This window comes from Macaca nemestrina, chromosome 20 (genome assembly GCF_043159975.1).
Source record: "Macaca nemestrina isolate mMacNem1 chromosome 20, mMacNem.hap1, whole genome shotgun sequence".
Taxonomy (NCBI): domain Eukaryota; kingdom Metazoa; phylum Chordata; class Mammalia; order Primates; family Cercopithecidae; genus Macaca; species Macaca nemestrina.
Window position 1 is genome coordinate 12,318,059 of NC_092144.1, and position 14,755 is coordinate 12,332,813.

The 14,755-nt window shown below is 50.9% G+C and overlaps 1 protein-coding gene across 11 annotated transcripts in view; it reads left to right on the forward strand.

Moving 5' to 3' along the window:
- The window catches only part of LOC105464278 (nuclear factor I X), a 104,831-nt gene that overhangs the window by 28,402 nt on the left and 61,674 nt on the right, over positions 1-14,755 (forward strand). For 3 of the 11 annotated variants that reach the window (XM_071087280.1, XM_071087281.1, XM_071087282.1), the window contains exon 2: positions 2,670-3,201. In XM_071087280.1, the coding sequence (XP_070943381.1) occupies positions 2,670-3,201 (532 nt within the window). Of the gene's footprint in view, positions 1-1,565; positions 1,679-2,115; positions 2,373-2,669; positions 3,202-14,755 lie in introns of those variants that run through there. The other 8 variants (XM_011712366.3, XM_011712715.3, XM_011712048.2 and 5 more) reach the window with 8 other exon arrangements.

A 14,755-nucleotide genomic window follows, 5' to 3' on the forward strand; every position in this document is an offset into this window, starting at 1 on the left:
GGACGTGTGGGGTGGTGGCCTACCCCTTGTCTGAGAGTGCTTTTTCAGCAGCCAGACCGGGGGGCATCACAAGGTGGCAGTACCCTGGGCACCAGATCCCTGCCCTGGAAGTACTGCTGGCATGGACACTTTCTGAGCTCTTTCTTCTTATTTCTATTCATAGCACCGCAGGCTTGTGTGTATGTGGCCGGGGAGGAAAACTTCCACTCGCCCCTGTGTGCTCCATAGGAAGAAAAAAAAGAAAGAAAGAAAGAAATAGAAACAGAAAAAGAGAGAGTGTGCAGGCCCGAGAGAAAGACTGAAACCAAAACACAGAGAGAAGGCGCAGCTGCTTCCCCAAGGCCTTCTGGGGCTCCCGCCCGCCAGCCTGCCCGGAGTCAGGCCTTTATTTATTTATTTTTTCAGGCTTAAAAAAAATTTCTAGTCTTCCACAATCCCAGTCCCCCCCCACTGCCCCACCCCACCCCCAGATTTGCTGGGTGGCTGCTGCCAAATGGACCCGAGTGGGAGCCTGGAATGAAAAATTCATAACTGCTGGACTTTGCTTGTTCATTAGACGTGAACTTGTCGATTGGGCAAATTGTTTTTGGTCTCCAACTGCCGGGGGCTCTCCCCACCCTCCCGGCTCGCCTGGTTCCCTCCTCCCCTTAGACGCAGCCATTGGCTGCTCGTGGATGTCTCTTTGCCAAATAGGTGGATCCTTCTCTCTCTCTCTCTCTCTCTCTCTCTCTCTCTGTCTTTTTCTCCCCCCCCCCCTTTTTACTGGCTTGGCACAAGCAAATGGATGGGGATTGAGCCTGAAAGGAGAGAGAGAGAGGGAGTTTGAGAGAGAGAAAAGGAGCAAAAAAAAAAAAAAAACACCCCAAAACCCAACCAGTGCGCACACACACGCGCACACTCACACACACGCCCCATCCCATCCACGTCCTCCCTCGATCCTCGATCTCTCCCTCCCCCCCTTCTTCCTTTCCTCCCTCCCTCACTCCCTCTCTCTCTTTTGCACGCGTCTGCCAGCAACGGTCTGCAGCCGGTCAGAACTCGTCCTCTTCCCCGGGAATCTGCGAGCTCCCCCTTTTCCTCCGATCAGGCAGCTCGAAGTTTACACCCCTGTGCCGCTGCCAAAGCCGAAAGCCTTTTTCTTCAGCTGCCGCTTTTTCCCTCCTGGGTTTTGTTTTTGTTTTTGTTTTGCACGGGGGTGGGGTGGGGTGCGTTGTTGGTTGCGGGGAGATGGTGGGAGGCTGGTTTTGATTTTTAAATTTTGCATTTTTTTCTTTCTTTCTTTCTTTTTTTTTTAACTGGAAGAGGATGCACAGGGGAAGAAATTGAAAAAAAATTTGTTGGCTTTTGTTTACCTGGCGTGTGTGGCAACCGGCTCGCTCCCTCTCTCTGCTTGCTATCCCTGACCTTTCTTTCTTTTTGCTCCTTTTCAAAAAAAATATTAATTTCCCCCTTCTGTGCAATGGAGCATGGGGGGGGGAGGAGGGGGAAGGGTTTGAGAATCCACCCAAGCCCAGCCCCTATTCCCCAGAACACCAATAATAACCCCCTTTAAAACATTTACCTTCCTCCCCTGCTCCTCCTCCTCCCCCCTCCCCCCACCCGCCCCCAACTCACAACTCTGTTGAGTCCAGAATCTCAGAATCGGGCGTTGGGCTTTGCCGGGTGCTTCAGATCAATGGTAATTATTTAATTTTTTCCAGTTTTATTTTTGTAAACAGAAATCAATTATTATTTAAACTTCAAACAAGCAAACAACCAAAAAAAAAAAAAAAAAAAAAAACAAACAAAACCGAGAGAGCCCATCCTTCTGTCACCTGACTGAGTGGGAAAGAGGGTGAAGGGGTTGTGGGAGGCTGGGGAAGGGGTCGCAAGAAGACCCATGTAGCTTTTAACCCTAATGTGGCCGAGACAAGCACCTTATTTGTGCTAACAAGAAGTGTTTTGTTCATTATTACTGTGATTAACATTAGTATTGGTGTCGATAACAAAGCTGAAATCACATATTTAGGATTTAGGTCTGATTAAAAAATGCTGGGGTGGATGTTCCAACTGGATCAGGAGAAAAGAAAATGAAAACAGCCTGGGGAGAGGGAAGCCTGATCTGTTTCCTCACTCGCTTGCTCGTGGATGTCATTTTCTCTCTTCTTGGGGGCGGCCAAAAATCGACCGGTGTCGGGGACCAGAGGCGGCCCCGCACGCCCCCGCGTGTGCGTCCACGGGCGTCTGTGCAGACGGACATTGCGCCGGGGCGAGCTGACAGGAGTTCACGGCTGCGATAGAACATGGAGATGTCATGGGCGCGACAGAGCCTGGCGGGGATACCAGCAGCGTGTGTGTGTGGACGGCAACGTTGTCTGTGCGCGTGTGTGTGAGTGAGTGAGGGAGAGAGAGAGAGAATAGGTGTGTGTACAGGCTCCCGGTGCCTCTGTCTGGCTGCTGAGGCTGAGATGGGAGCAAGTGGCTGGCGAAGCTGGTGGTGGCTTCAAACCACACTTTTGTAGAACAATTGCAAGAGAAAATTGTTGGGGGGAGGGAGGAGGAGGAGAAGGCGGTTTTCCTTGTGCCCCCCCTTCTAACGCTGCTTTTCTCCTTCTCTCTTTCCCCCTCATCCCGTCTTCCCCTCCTCCCGTCCTCCCTCGCCCCGCATGCTCCCGGCTTGCCGCCTGCAGGATGAGTTCCACCCGTTCATCGAGGCACTGCTGCCTCACGTCCGCGCTTTCTCCTACACCTGGTTCAACCTGCAGGCGCGGAAGCGCAAGTACTTCAAGAAGCATGAAAAGCGGATGTCGAAGGACGAGGAGCGGGCGGTGAAGGACGAGCTGCTGGGCGAGAAGCCCGAGATCAAGCAGAAGTGGGCATCCCGGCTGCTGGCCAAGCTGCGCAAGGACATCCGGCCCGAGTTCCGCGAGGACTTCGTGCTGACCATCACGGGCAAGAAGCCCCCCTGCTGCGTGCTCTCCAACCCCGACCAGAAGGGCAAGATCCGGCGGATTGACTGCCTGCGCCAGGCTGACAAGGTGTGGCGGCTGGACCTGGTCATGGTGATTTTGTTTAAGGGGATCCCCCTGGAAAGTACTGATGGGGAGCGGCTCTACAAGTCGCCTCAGTGCTCGAACCCCGGCCTGTGCGTCCAGCCACATCACATTGGAGTCACAATCAAAGAACTGGATCTTTATCTGGCTTACTTTGTCCACACTCCGGGTAGGTCGTTCTCAACCATTTTTCCCCCTCATTTTATTTTACTTGCTGGCATTTGTTCTGTTTATTGTTCTCTAATTTCCAAGCGATAACTCGCCGCGGGCCTAACTGGTGTATGTCCGTCCTGCCGGGCCTGCAACACGTTCTATGGGCCCTTTTCCTTTTTCCTGTCTTCTGTCTCCCCCAGCCTGCTCCATTCTTCCTCCTCTGCTCCCTGGCCATGTTATTGACTTTGTGCATTTCCATCGTTGGAGGACTTATCTGATCAGAAAGATGCTGCAGGTCTTAGGATTGGGGACATGATGCCCCCAGAATTATCCATGATGGTGAGAGTTTGAGATGAACAACAACAACAGCACACCAATAGTTGCTCTTATTAAAATGAGTCAGAAGAAGTATTGAGGGGCAGGTACTAGTTTTCCTGCAGCTTCACCTCCAGTCCCAGGAAAAACTGGTTTTGGTACAAGCGGGATGGGCAGGAGTTGGTGGAGAGAAGGGGCATGTGAACCCCGGGAGATGAGACTGAATGAACAGAAAAGAGGAGAGAAGACAGTAGTGGGCAGATTCTGCAGCCCAAATACTCAGGCGGGAGCTGTTTGGCTGGGATTTGGCTGTCAGAGAGTATGAAAGTAATTTGATTTCATAGAGAGTGAAAACAAGCACGAGATTCCTTGAGCTCTTTCCCTTCTCCTTATTTCAGCTAAAGTGGCAAGGCCTCAGGATGGATGCCCACAGCCCTGGCACTCTGCTGGGGAGCAGAGAGGCTTTCTCGGGGCACAAGCATGGCAGGGAGCAGCACTGCTGTGGAAGAGGTCTTAAGCAAACAAACAAACAAAAAACTCTGTAAAATCTCCTTTTCCTTTTGTGTTCCAAGTAGTTCTGCTTCTCCTCTTCGCTTTTCCAGTTTTACCCTGCATTTTGGGTCAGGGTGGTTTAGTTCTCCTCCTCTGTTCCTTTTTTTCCCTTACCCTTTCCCTTTTTATAATTTCTTTCCGCTTTTGTTTTCTTACAAATTGAAACAGAGATGGCTGGTTAATTTTTAGCCTCCACTCAGCTACGCCCAATTTACTGCCGCCTTTGAAACCTAAACGGGCGGCACTCTGTGATTAAGCAAGGCAGAAGTGTGTTTACATTATGCCCAACCAACTTGTAATGAGAGGGCTACCAAACCTTTCTCTCTCTGTGTGTGTGTGTGTGTGTTTCCTTTCCACCATTCCTGTATTTTTTCCCCTTCATTTCCCTTTTTCCTCTCTTTATGCGAATGTGAGAGAATGTGGCTTAACTTCAACTCTCGCAAAGGTTGTTTCCCGCGAGTGTGTGTCTCTGTGTCTTCCTTCCTGCCCATTCACAAAAAAGAAAAGCAATTCACAATGGCTATGGTCACCCCCTTGCCTGTTTGGGAAGTTGGGAGGAATGATATCTCTGGATCCAGGAATAAAATTTGGGTTTGGGGGTGCTTTCAGCACTGCGTCAGGAATGTAATCTAGATTAGAGTGCCCTGAGTTTATATGTTGGAGAACTGTGGAGAGGAGAAGATGGTATTGGAATTCTTGTCCTGAGAGGTTGCTTTGGTAACTGGTTAGAAGCAGGGGACACCACTCTCACCCCCCAAGTCCCTACCTACTTCTGTAGATCTTTCTAGGCCTGCACCCGGCCCTGTGTGACCATCGTGACCCGTCATGCTGAAGGGCCAGTCATTCCACCTCCCTTCATCTTGAATTTTTTCTTTTTTCTTTTTTTTGGAAAAGAGACTAAGAGGGAAAAAAAAGTTATCCCCTCATTCTCTGTCTATACAGCAAGCCAAAGTGGGAGGGTGTATGCCTGGTAGTATTGGAGGTGGCTGGTGGCTTGCAGAAGGCTCGGAGCCTCGAGCTTACCAGCGTGGCCATCAGGTACTCCTGCACAAGGGGATTCTGCACCTTCCAATTTTAGAACCAGGGGCTCGAGAGCATCTAAGATGAAAATCAACACTCATCTTCCTCTGAGCTGGCTTCCTCCAACCCCGCTCTCTGACTGGATCCTTGTAGCCGAGTTGTTTCCCTGGCCTCTTTTATTTTAGGCCAAATTCTTGACTGCTGCCAGCGTGGGGCTAAGGTAGGATGAAAAGTATGTGAGGAAGGAGACCGTTTCCTGGCCAGAAGAAAGGCCCCCCATGCCTCCCTGCCAGCTTATGAGATCATTCGCCCAGGAATATGAGCGAATTCATACCCCATTCCATGTACCCAAGGCCACTGCTCTGGGCTGGGGCTGAGGCCGAGTCTCCTCTACAAAAGCAGAGTAGGGAACTAAGGGTGTATTCTATATTATTCAGGCCCCAGACTCCAGATAATTTCAGTGAAGGTAGGATTTTTCTCACTGGAATTGCTTTAGTTTGAGCGTGCCTTCCTGAAGTGAGTTGGGGCAAGTTGGTGCAGCTCGGGCCACCAGTGGGCCGCATCACTTGTTCCTCTTTGGAGTTGGGTTGGGTGGTCTTGAGATGGAGCAGAACAGGCATGACTTCCTCCTTGAGCTGGCCCACTTTGCTAGAAAATGTCTTCTGTGGCTGAGCCACCAAACAGCATCGATCTGTGGGTACCACTTTATCCATGCCCATGCCTGCCAGACACACTCAGCAGAGTTGCCACTTGCTCCTTCCTTCCAGGATGATAAACTGGGGACAGGGGCTGGGATGGCACAGGCTTTGGACTCTGAAAGAAGTGTTTTTCCTTCTCTTAAGATAGGGCTGAAGAGCCAGATCTGGGCTGAGCTGGGGATCCTGGGTTTGATGACAGTAACATTGATGTGGTAGCACATGTGGGGGTGTGGCTTTGCCCCTAGGTGCCATTGTCACCCATGGCCTTCCTGGGCCCTTGTTATGTCCCAGATGAAGCTTCAAGAGTTGACACGTTTGAGAGGGATTAAAGGACGTGTGTTTGGCGTCGAAACTCCACTCCCAGAATACTGGGTCCAAATACAGAATACTAGGTCCAAAAGCCTGCCATGAGGCTGGCCTTCCTGCTGGGAAGAAGTCTCTCTGTGTGTTTGTCTGTGTTTAGGAAGGGAGGTTGAAGCAGGGCAGGGTCAGAAAGCACTGCCTTGGGGAGGAGGGTATCCATTTCCTGGTGATATCCTTCCATTCAAAGTGGGTATCCCAGAACAGGTGGCCGGGGACGGGTGAGCTGGGGAGGGCCAGGAGAGAGACCTCTGCTTGTGTGAGAAAGGATGGCCGAGCTGGCCTAGAACTGCTGCTAGAGCATCTCCAAAGTTTCTGCAGCACTCTGAAGGTGAACCAGTGCCTTCAGACCTTCCCTGACACCTAAGCCTTGGTCCTAGGAAAGAAAAAAAAATATATAAAACTAATAAAATACTTGAGCAAATGGAACTGTCAGCATCTCCCTGTCAGATCCCTCCCGTGGGCCTGCAGCGGAATCCCCACAAAGTCCAGGTATTTGAGTGGTGGCTCTTTTCTTTATCTAAACTCTTTAATGATGGAGAGCTTCCCACACAGAAGGAACCCCTGTGCACACACCACTAGTGCCAGCAATCACCAGATCACGGCCAATCTCAATTCAACCATCCTCCCAACTGCCCGCCCACGCTGAGTTATTTAGAAGATCCAGGCATTATAGCTTTTCATCTGTAAATGTTTTTGTGCACATCTCTAAAGATAAGGACTCTTGAAAAACTGAACCACAATACCACTATTATACCCATTAAAAATTTAGCATTTTTTTTTTTAGTATCATCAGAAACCTGGCTAATGTTCACATTTCCCTAATTATCACTTAATTTTTTTTTTATAGTTTGTTTGAATCAGGATCCAGATAGGGTCGGTCCTGCGTTGCGATGGGTTGATCAGTCTCTAAAGACTCATCATAATTTCTAGGTGGTCCTTCGCCTCTTCTTCTTCCTTAGTCTTTGTTTCTTTTCTGGCAGTTGTCATTGTTGTCGTTGAAGGAACCAGGTTGGTTGTCCTGTGGGGTTTCCTCAGCTGGACCCTGCAGGCAGCGCTACCCCGGGTGATTCCGTGAGTGTGGTGCTCTGAGAGCAGATTTGGCCTCCCCACGCTACCTTCAGGTCCTGGGACAGCTGAGCTTGGCCTTACCTGTCGCAGGAAATGGGTTAGACCCTGAAGATTTATCTGAGTGAACTTTTTCACCTGTGGGGTTGCCTTCTCAGGTATGAGAGCTTCCAGGTTTTGGCACTTTAGTTTAGGGCTTGGGGCTTTGTAGCAAGCACTAATTTTCAGGTCTGAGGGAGGACTGCCCATCCACGTCCTTCCTTGGCGGTGAAAGGCATTGTTCAGCTGTGTCCATGCTGCCAAGACAGGGCTGGTGCCAGCGAGGTCCCCCAAGCCTGTGCTGGGTGCCCGACCCAACTGTTGGCTCTGGGGCTAGTTATGTGGGAGGGTCCACAGGAGCACCCGCCACTTTCTCTGGGTCCACCCCCACCGTGGACCCTGTGCCGCCTCATCCATTGCCTCCTTTTTTGAGGCCCAGAAATGCCACTGGTCTGCGTCTTTGAGGCAGCGCCATCTGGTGCCAGGGCTGACAAAGACCGCGGGGCCGTGGAACTGACGCCTAAAATTAGCAGGATCTACAGATTATCTTTTAACCGAATGTAGGGTCCCCTTTAGAACATCCCGGAAGAGGTGTCACTGTCATTCAAAGGTCAGATTTGGTTGTAAAATTCTTCCATTCTTCCATGTCTAGCTTGTAGGATGGTTCCAGGGATTAAACCAGCTAATATGTAAAGATACTGGCACATAGCAGGACGGCAGCTGCTGTGATTGGGAACAATTGTTTTGATTTAGGGAGCCCAAGGCTGACTCTCTGTCACCTTTACTTGTTGGTCTTTCTTTTCTCTTAAGGGATGACCCAGGTGAAAGCTGATTTTTCTGTAACAGGACAGCATTTGAAATACCAAAGGCAGCTCTTATGTCTCCCTTCCACCCTTCTCCCCAGGAAGCTGTCTCCTCTCCAGCCTGAATATCACCAGTCCCTAATGCCTCCCACATTTCACAGCTCCTAGTGCCCTTGCCATTTTGGTCACCACCTCCTGGAGGCCCTCTGGTTTGTTTTGGTCCCTCTGATTCATAAAATTTCTGAAACTGGAGTGTTCAGAATTGAACACAGAAACTCCAAGCATGATCAGATCCTAGCCAGCCATGGTGGCTACATAATTTTCAGGGCCTTCCAGCTACATACTGTGCAGGGCTCAGTGCAAAATGAAAATGTGGGGCTCCTTGTTCAAAATTTTTAGGAATTACAGCATGACATCAGTTAGAGCATTTAACCAAGCGTGGGGGGCATGCAGGTTGCACACCCGTGAAGCTGGCCCAGGCCGCCTTTGTTTCGGACATTCGTGTCTGTTAATACAACTTGGGGTGCTGGGTCTGGGTGGTGTGGAACAATGATGGGGCTCAGGCTGGCCTCAGAGAGGGGCATGACCCCAGAAAGGAGAACAGAAATGCCCAGACCCAATCCTTACGGTTGGGCTTGGTCTTATTCTCAGACTCCTTTGACCACCTGCTCTTGTCCCTTTTGTTCATAGTGCTGTCCAGCCAACCAGTCAAGAGCCCCCATTGCCTACAACATGCAGGGGGTGTCTCAGTAGAGCGCTTGCTCTGCTGGCTGAATTGGAGGCTGTGGCGCAGGGGAAAAAAGAGTCACCTTTGTCGGAGCTTGAGCCAGCAAAGCGCCGACCGTGAACAAGCCAGAGGGGACCTAGAGGCCTGATCCCATAATTATGGGCATGGTGACCAGCTGTGCTCTATTGCCGACCCAGAGGAAACAGGGCTACTCTGCAGCAGGAAGGCTGGGGTCCAGACGTGCAGAAGGACTTCCTGAGAACTTGGTTTACTTTTTGGCACTTCCAAAGCATGGTGGAATTCCCTTTATCCATGAAATGCACACTTAGTCAACTTACTATGAGCAAGGCCCTGGCCTAGGGATTCCTAGATCTCTAAGAATAAGACAATCCTGCATGTACCCGGCAGGCTTTGGCTAAAGGCCTCGTGATATCTTCTAGAAGGCTTCTTCCCGTAGGCATAGGCATGAACCTGCAGTGACCCATGCTGGAGGGGAGGAAAGGCCCAAAGGACCTTATTTGGGGGATAGCTCACAGTGGGCTGTGAAGTGGAAGGCAAGGTCCTTCTTGGCCACCCTCTAGTGTTGCAGAGACCTGGGATGCCAGAGGAAGAGTGGGTTAGAAGGGGTAATGAGGCAAGCGCTACGTTCTCCCTCTGTTCTGGTGTCCTGTAGCAGCTGAGCAGAGAGGGGACAGCTGAATGTCCCCCTTTCTGCCTAGGGAAGAAGGTGACTCCCTCCTCACCCCTTTTTCTCTTTGCCCTGTCCGTCCTGCCCCCACCCCACCCCGCCTCTCTGTCTCAGGAGCTGCCACGCTTCAGTTATTTTATCCTTCAGTGTCCGATTCAGAAGTCTTTTCAAAGGCCCCAGCCGTGTCAGCGCGCGGTGCTCGCACAAAAGGCCTCTTTGATTTCTTGTTTGTTTTCATTTGCCAGTGGAGGGGGAGGGGGGCAGGAGAGAAAGAGCTTCTGGGTTTTAAAATTTTTATTTGGGTTGCTTCATTCTCAGAGGAGTTGGCTCCTTGGAACTCCTTTCTGAGTTGGGGGCTCAGAGTTGAGCGGCGGCCTTCTGAAGAGAGGGCTAGTGTAGGAGTGGGGGTTGGGTGGAGCTCCCAGGGTGATAGGAGGAGGTGTAGGGGTTTAAATATAGTTATTGATTCACCCTACAAACACTTTGGGCAGATCTTATGTGCTAGGCCTAAGGGTAGCCCTGCCTCTTGGGTAGAGGAAAGGTCTGAGGTGTCTGGCACATGACATTCCCCTGTGTGTTGCATCCTTCGAGGAGGACTCTTCACAGCTGTGGATTTGCACAGTTGTGAACTTTGACTTTGTTATTTTTCCTTTTTTTGTCCCAGATTTCACCTTTGAAGGGGGTTCTACTAGCATACACACTTCTTGGAGACTCAATACTTCAGAATACAGGTTGGGGTTTCCCACTCTACATCAGAGAATGGGGGAGAGGGAGCGAGAGGTTTATAGAGCAGCTAGGTGTCTTCCTGGGAATGGTGTGCAGAGGACCTGGGCCCACAGCTTGTTTTGGACTTTGAGGGCAGGTCAGTGCTGCTGAGACCCTGGTGAGTAGGGAGTTGAGGCTGAAGAGAGATGGAAGGCCACGCTTGTCCAAGGTTTGGAACAAGAGACACCCAAACCAGTGCCTGTTGGGGTATGTACCTTAACACATGTGGGCACGTCCCTACATCCCAGTAAGAAGAGGTGCAGCCTGCTGGTTTACATGCCCTTGTGGAGGTCTAATTGTCAGGGCTTGGGAAGAGAGCGCCACAGACCGAGACTCGGGCAGGTGGTCACGGGCATCAGCAACAGGGAAGTGTGCCCACTGGGTGAGGGGGGGCTCGCAGGGCCTGGTTGGCAGACGGGAGGAGGAGGCTGGGGGGCTGAGAGATAGATAAATATAGCTGATGGCATTTCTGATGATAGGTTTTTCTTGGCACCAAGGGCACCGTGGAAAACAGCACGACAAACACCCGGCCCTGCAGGCCGCCGTCGCCATTTTAAACATGTTTGAGTTTAAGGGTTGCTGGCGTTAGAGTGGGGTCCCAGGAGGCGGAGGGCCTAGGGAGGGGAAGTTTGGCTGGACTGGACCTTACCCGCCAGGTGCCTGGGTTCCTTACTTTGTCTATAGTAGATATCTCGTACCTTGTTTCCTGGCTCTTTGGGGATTTAAAAAATATTCTGGGGCTGCCCTTTGTGGGTCTGTCTCCCAAGTGACTTGTTTCACCGCCAGCTGCCATGGCCTATCAGTAGGGGGCATCTTGGCTCTTCTCTCACTCCTGATGCCTTACTGATGACATGGCATGCCACCACCACCCCAGTACAGGGCACTTATTAGCTGTTATTTGGGGACACCCAATAACTTAAGGGGCACCTGTTTGTCCAGGCTCCTAACAACTTCTTGTCCCCTGTGGGCATGCCCTTGGTCTCTATCACCTGCTTTAATTCCATTTTTCCATTGAAGGCCCTCTATGGCTTTACCACCAGGCTAAGTCCTCTCTATGTATTAATTGCCTGAATTCTCACCCTTATTCTAGTTTTAAACCTGTGCTTCTGGCTGGGTGTGTATGCATTCAGGTGACATGCATAATGTGTGTAGTGAGGAATCAGCAAACCAGACCTGGGGACCAGGGAGGCTTCCTAGAAGACGACCTGATTGACCTGCACCTTAAAAGACAGTGAGGAATTAGCTCGTTTTGTCAGCTGACTGAGCCTTCTCGGTGTGCCTGGAGCTGATTTCCTCCTCACAATGGTTGAGTGATATAGACAGAGCAGGTATTATTATATCTACTGCACAGAGGAGGAACCCGAAATACAGAGATGTCGGGGGACTCCAGTCACATGATGGGTTTCCGGCAGAAGGGGCCGTGTTCTAGGTCACTGAGTACCTCAAGCTCATTTTGAGGGCATTGCTGCTCCTTGAATTTCATCAGGATTACTGGCTTTGGCAGAGTCTCAGAGGAGAAAATCTCATGGGTCCCCGTTGGAGCCAGTTTCATCGTTGTGGTCTCTGTCGCGCTCTAGAAGAGAGCCCAGCTTGCGGCTCAGCTCAAGGGCTCCCCCAGTGGCTGAGCATGTGGGGTGGAAACAGAGAATGGGCACCTGGCCCTGTCCTGACACTGGCCTCCCTCCCTCCTGACAGGCCATGGCTCCCTGGATCCCTGCCTCCAACCTCGAGAGGCAGCATGCTAGCATAGATGGGCTGAGTCTAGCATAGACAGGGGGCAGGTTGGCTGAACGCTCTCACCCTGCTGCAGCCAGCTTTGCTTCTTTTCATACCTGCCTGGAGCATGGGGGAGGGATCCCACCTGACCTTTGCAGGTAGAGGGGGCAGGAAGTCTAGGTGTGAGGCCAGGCAAGTTCTGCTAGACCTTGGGATTCCTGATCCTTGCACTGTCACACCCTTTTCCTGGGAGTGTCCTTGGAGTCACAGTTTGAAATAAAAATGAATGTAATTATCATAATTAACTAGGTGATCGCTGGAAGTTTTACAGTAATCTGCTACTCATTGCCTTTTTTGCTCCTTCACATTGACTCTCACCTTTACCCTTTTCTTAAAGTTGGAAAACTCTCAGGCTGTGTATATAAAAACTCTCCTAGCATGACTAGGGCTGGGTTCAGGGAGAGGCTGGCTTACCACTCTAGATTTTCCTCTGTGTCCATGGCTAATTAGAGGCTTACCTCTCACCGTTGATACCAGCTTCCCTTGAGCAGCATTTCCCAACTGCCGCACTGTTGACATTCAAGTGAGATCATTCTGTGTCGTGGGGGACTGTCCTGGACATTGTAGAGTTTTAGCAGAATCTCTGGCCTTGACCCACTAGAAATCAGTTGCACCTCCCTACCCAAGGTGTGACAACCACAAATATCTCCAGACATTTCTAAGAGTTCCCTTGGAACAGAATCATGCACGGCTGAGAACCTCTGGCCTGGAAGAAACAGGGATTCAGACAGAATGCCACCTGCGTTCACCTCTTGCCTCACCACCAGTTTAGGTCCTCATTTACCTTGTGTTGAATGTCGACTGAACCTCTGAGCGTCATCTGCTCCTGTGTGTCCTGTGTTGTTTTCGCTTTTCCGGATAGCAGGGCCCTGGGCTGAAGCAGTTTGGGGGCTTTCCCCTTTCACTTCCCCCTGGCTGGAACTGTAAGCCTGCCTCCAAGTCCGCTACTGAGTGATTCCTCTCTGATTTTTTTGCGTAGTGGTCTCTGTGTGCTGGGGCTGCTGATCTGGGGAACCGGACAGGGGATCTGCTACTGGGCTGACCCAGGCATGTGCAGCAACTGGTGATCCTGTGAAGCCCATAGCAGACCCCAAAGAACAGCAGACGTTTGTTTCTGTAGCATGAGACACGGAGACCAGAACTGTTGTCTGGGTCTTAGTACTACTCTTTTTAAATGATTTGATTTTTTTTTTTAAATCATAGTAGTAAAACACATTTTTTGTAAAAATTTAAACAATAGAGAATGTGAGAGACAGACAAATTCCCCAAACTACTGTCCTGTGCCTGAGACAACTTAACTTCACAGATCCATGTCAGTTCTTCGAATTTTTTTCATCAATTCATATATCAAGTAACTTTTAAATATAGAGGTGTCTATTTTAAGAGCAGATGGTATATTTGGGCTAATTGAATTGGCTCCATCAAGTGCCATTGTGGTCTTAACTCTTCCCACCCCCTGCCTTTTGTACCCTCGCCCGCATCATCCCAAGTGCAGAGCCAATGTCCCTGTCATCTTTTCCCTGAGGTGACAGTTTCGGTGTGTCATTCCTGGGAGGAGTGACCAGCAGGGCATGTACTGGTGTCTGAGTGGTTAGGATCCCACTCTGGGGGATTCCTGCTGGTGGTGTAACTCCGACCACGGAAGTCAGGGCCTAAGCCTCAGCCTGCCCTGAGACCCCCGCCGAGGGGGCTGCCGCTGGAGGGAGGGGCCCCTGGGAAGTATCCTGCTTGGCTGCACCTGGCTTGGCCTCTGGAGTCAACTTCCCAAGTCTTCTAGGAAGGCAAGGGCACTCCTTCGTGTGGAGCAGACCCTTCGCCAACTGGCCTGGTGTCCGGGAGGCTTCCTTTCTTAAAATGGGGGGATGAAGTGTCAGTCATGCTTCCAGGATTTATTTCATCATAATTGTTTGTTTCGGTCTTAACGATACAGCAGAGAGAAGAGTGGCAGAGGAAGAAGAGCGTCCTCTCCAGGCCAGGGGTGGGGCTGTGGAAATGAGAAACCAGACAGGATGGAGAAGGAATCCAGAGAGGGCTTTGCGGCTGGGTCTGTCAGTCTGGAGAAGGCTGCTCTCCAGACAGCCGAGAGTAGGGTGACACCTGGTGACTCTTCTGGACTGGGCGGAGCTGTGTGGACCGATCAGGAGATCCCCTGAGGCAACCTGCAGGAGGCCAGCCGGGTACAGCCCTTGGGGAGTGTGTCCTTATTATGCCTGCAGATTATATCCCCATTAGCGCATAATTATTATATAATGGGCGTTATTGCGTAATGGCAGTTATATAACAGGTGGCCCAGAATACAGACAGGGGGTGTAATAAGTGTATATCCTCTGGCTATAAATAGCCACCAGCCCCACACCAAATATGTGGTCACACCAGAGCCACCTTATAAATACCCGTGCTGGGCTATAAATTTCTGAGCAGTGACGTCAGCGGGCATGGTACCTAGTTAGGAGGTGGTAGGAGGGACCTGCGGCCCCACCCGGACACATGACATCATTGTTTCCTTAGTAACAGGAATGCTCCCGGGGGACCAAGTGAAGAAAGGCCTTTAAAGGGAGGAGGCAAATAGATAGGAAGCTTGAGTCAGGGGTGGGTGCTAAGCCTGGGGCTGAACAGGGTGAGGTCTCCTGGGCAGAGTCCTTAATGGGTGAGACAGGCCATCTGCCCTTGGGTATTTGACCCAACCGGAAGCAAGGCAGTAGACTCCGTTTCCTTTCATCTTTAGGGGGTCTCAAGTCCCCTTTCCTGTGTGTAGCAGA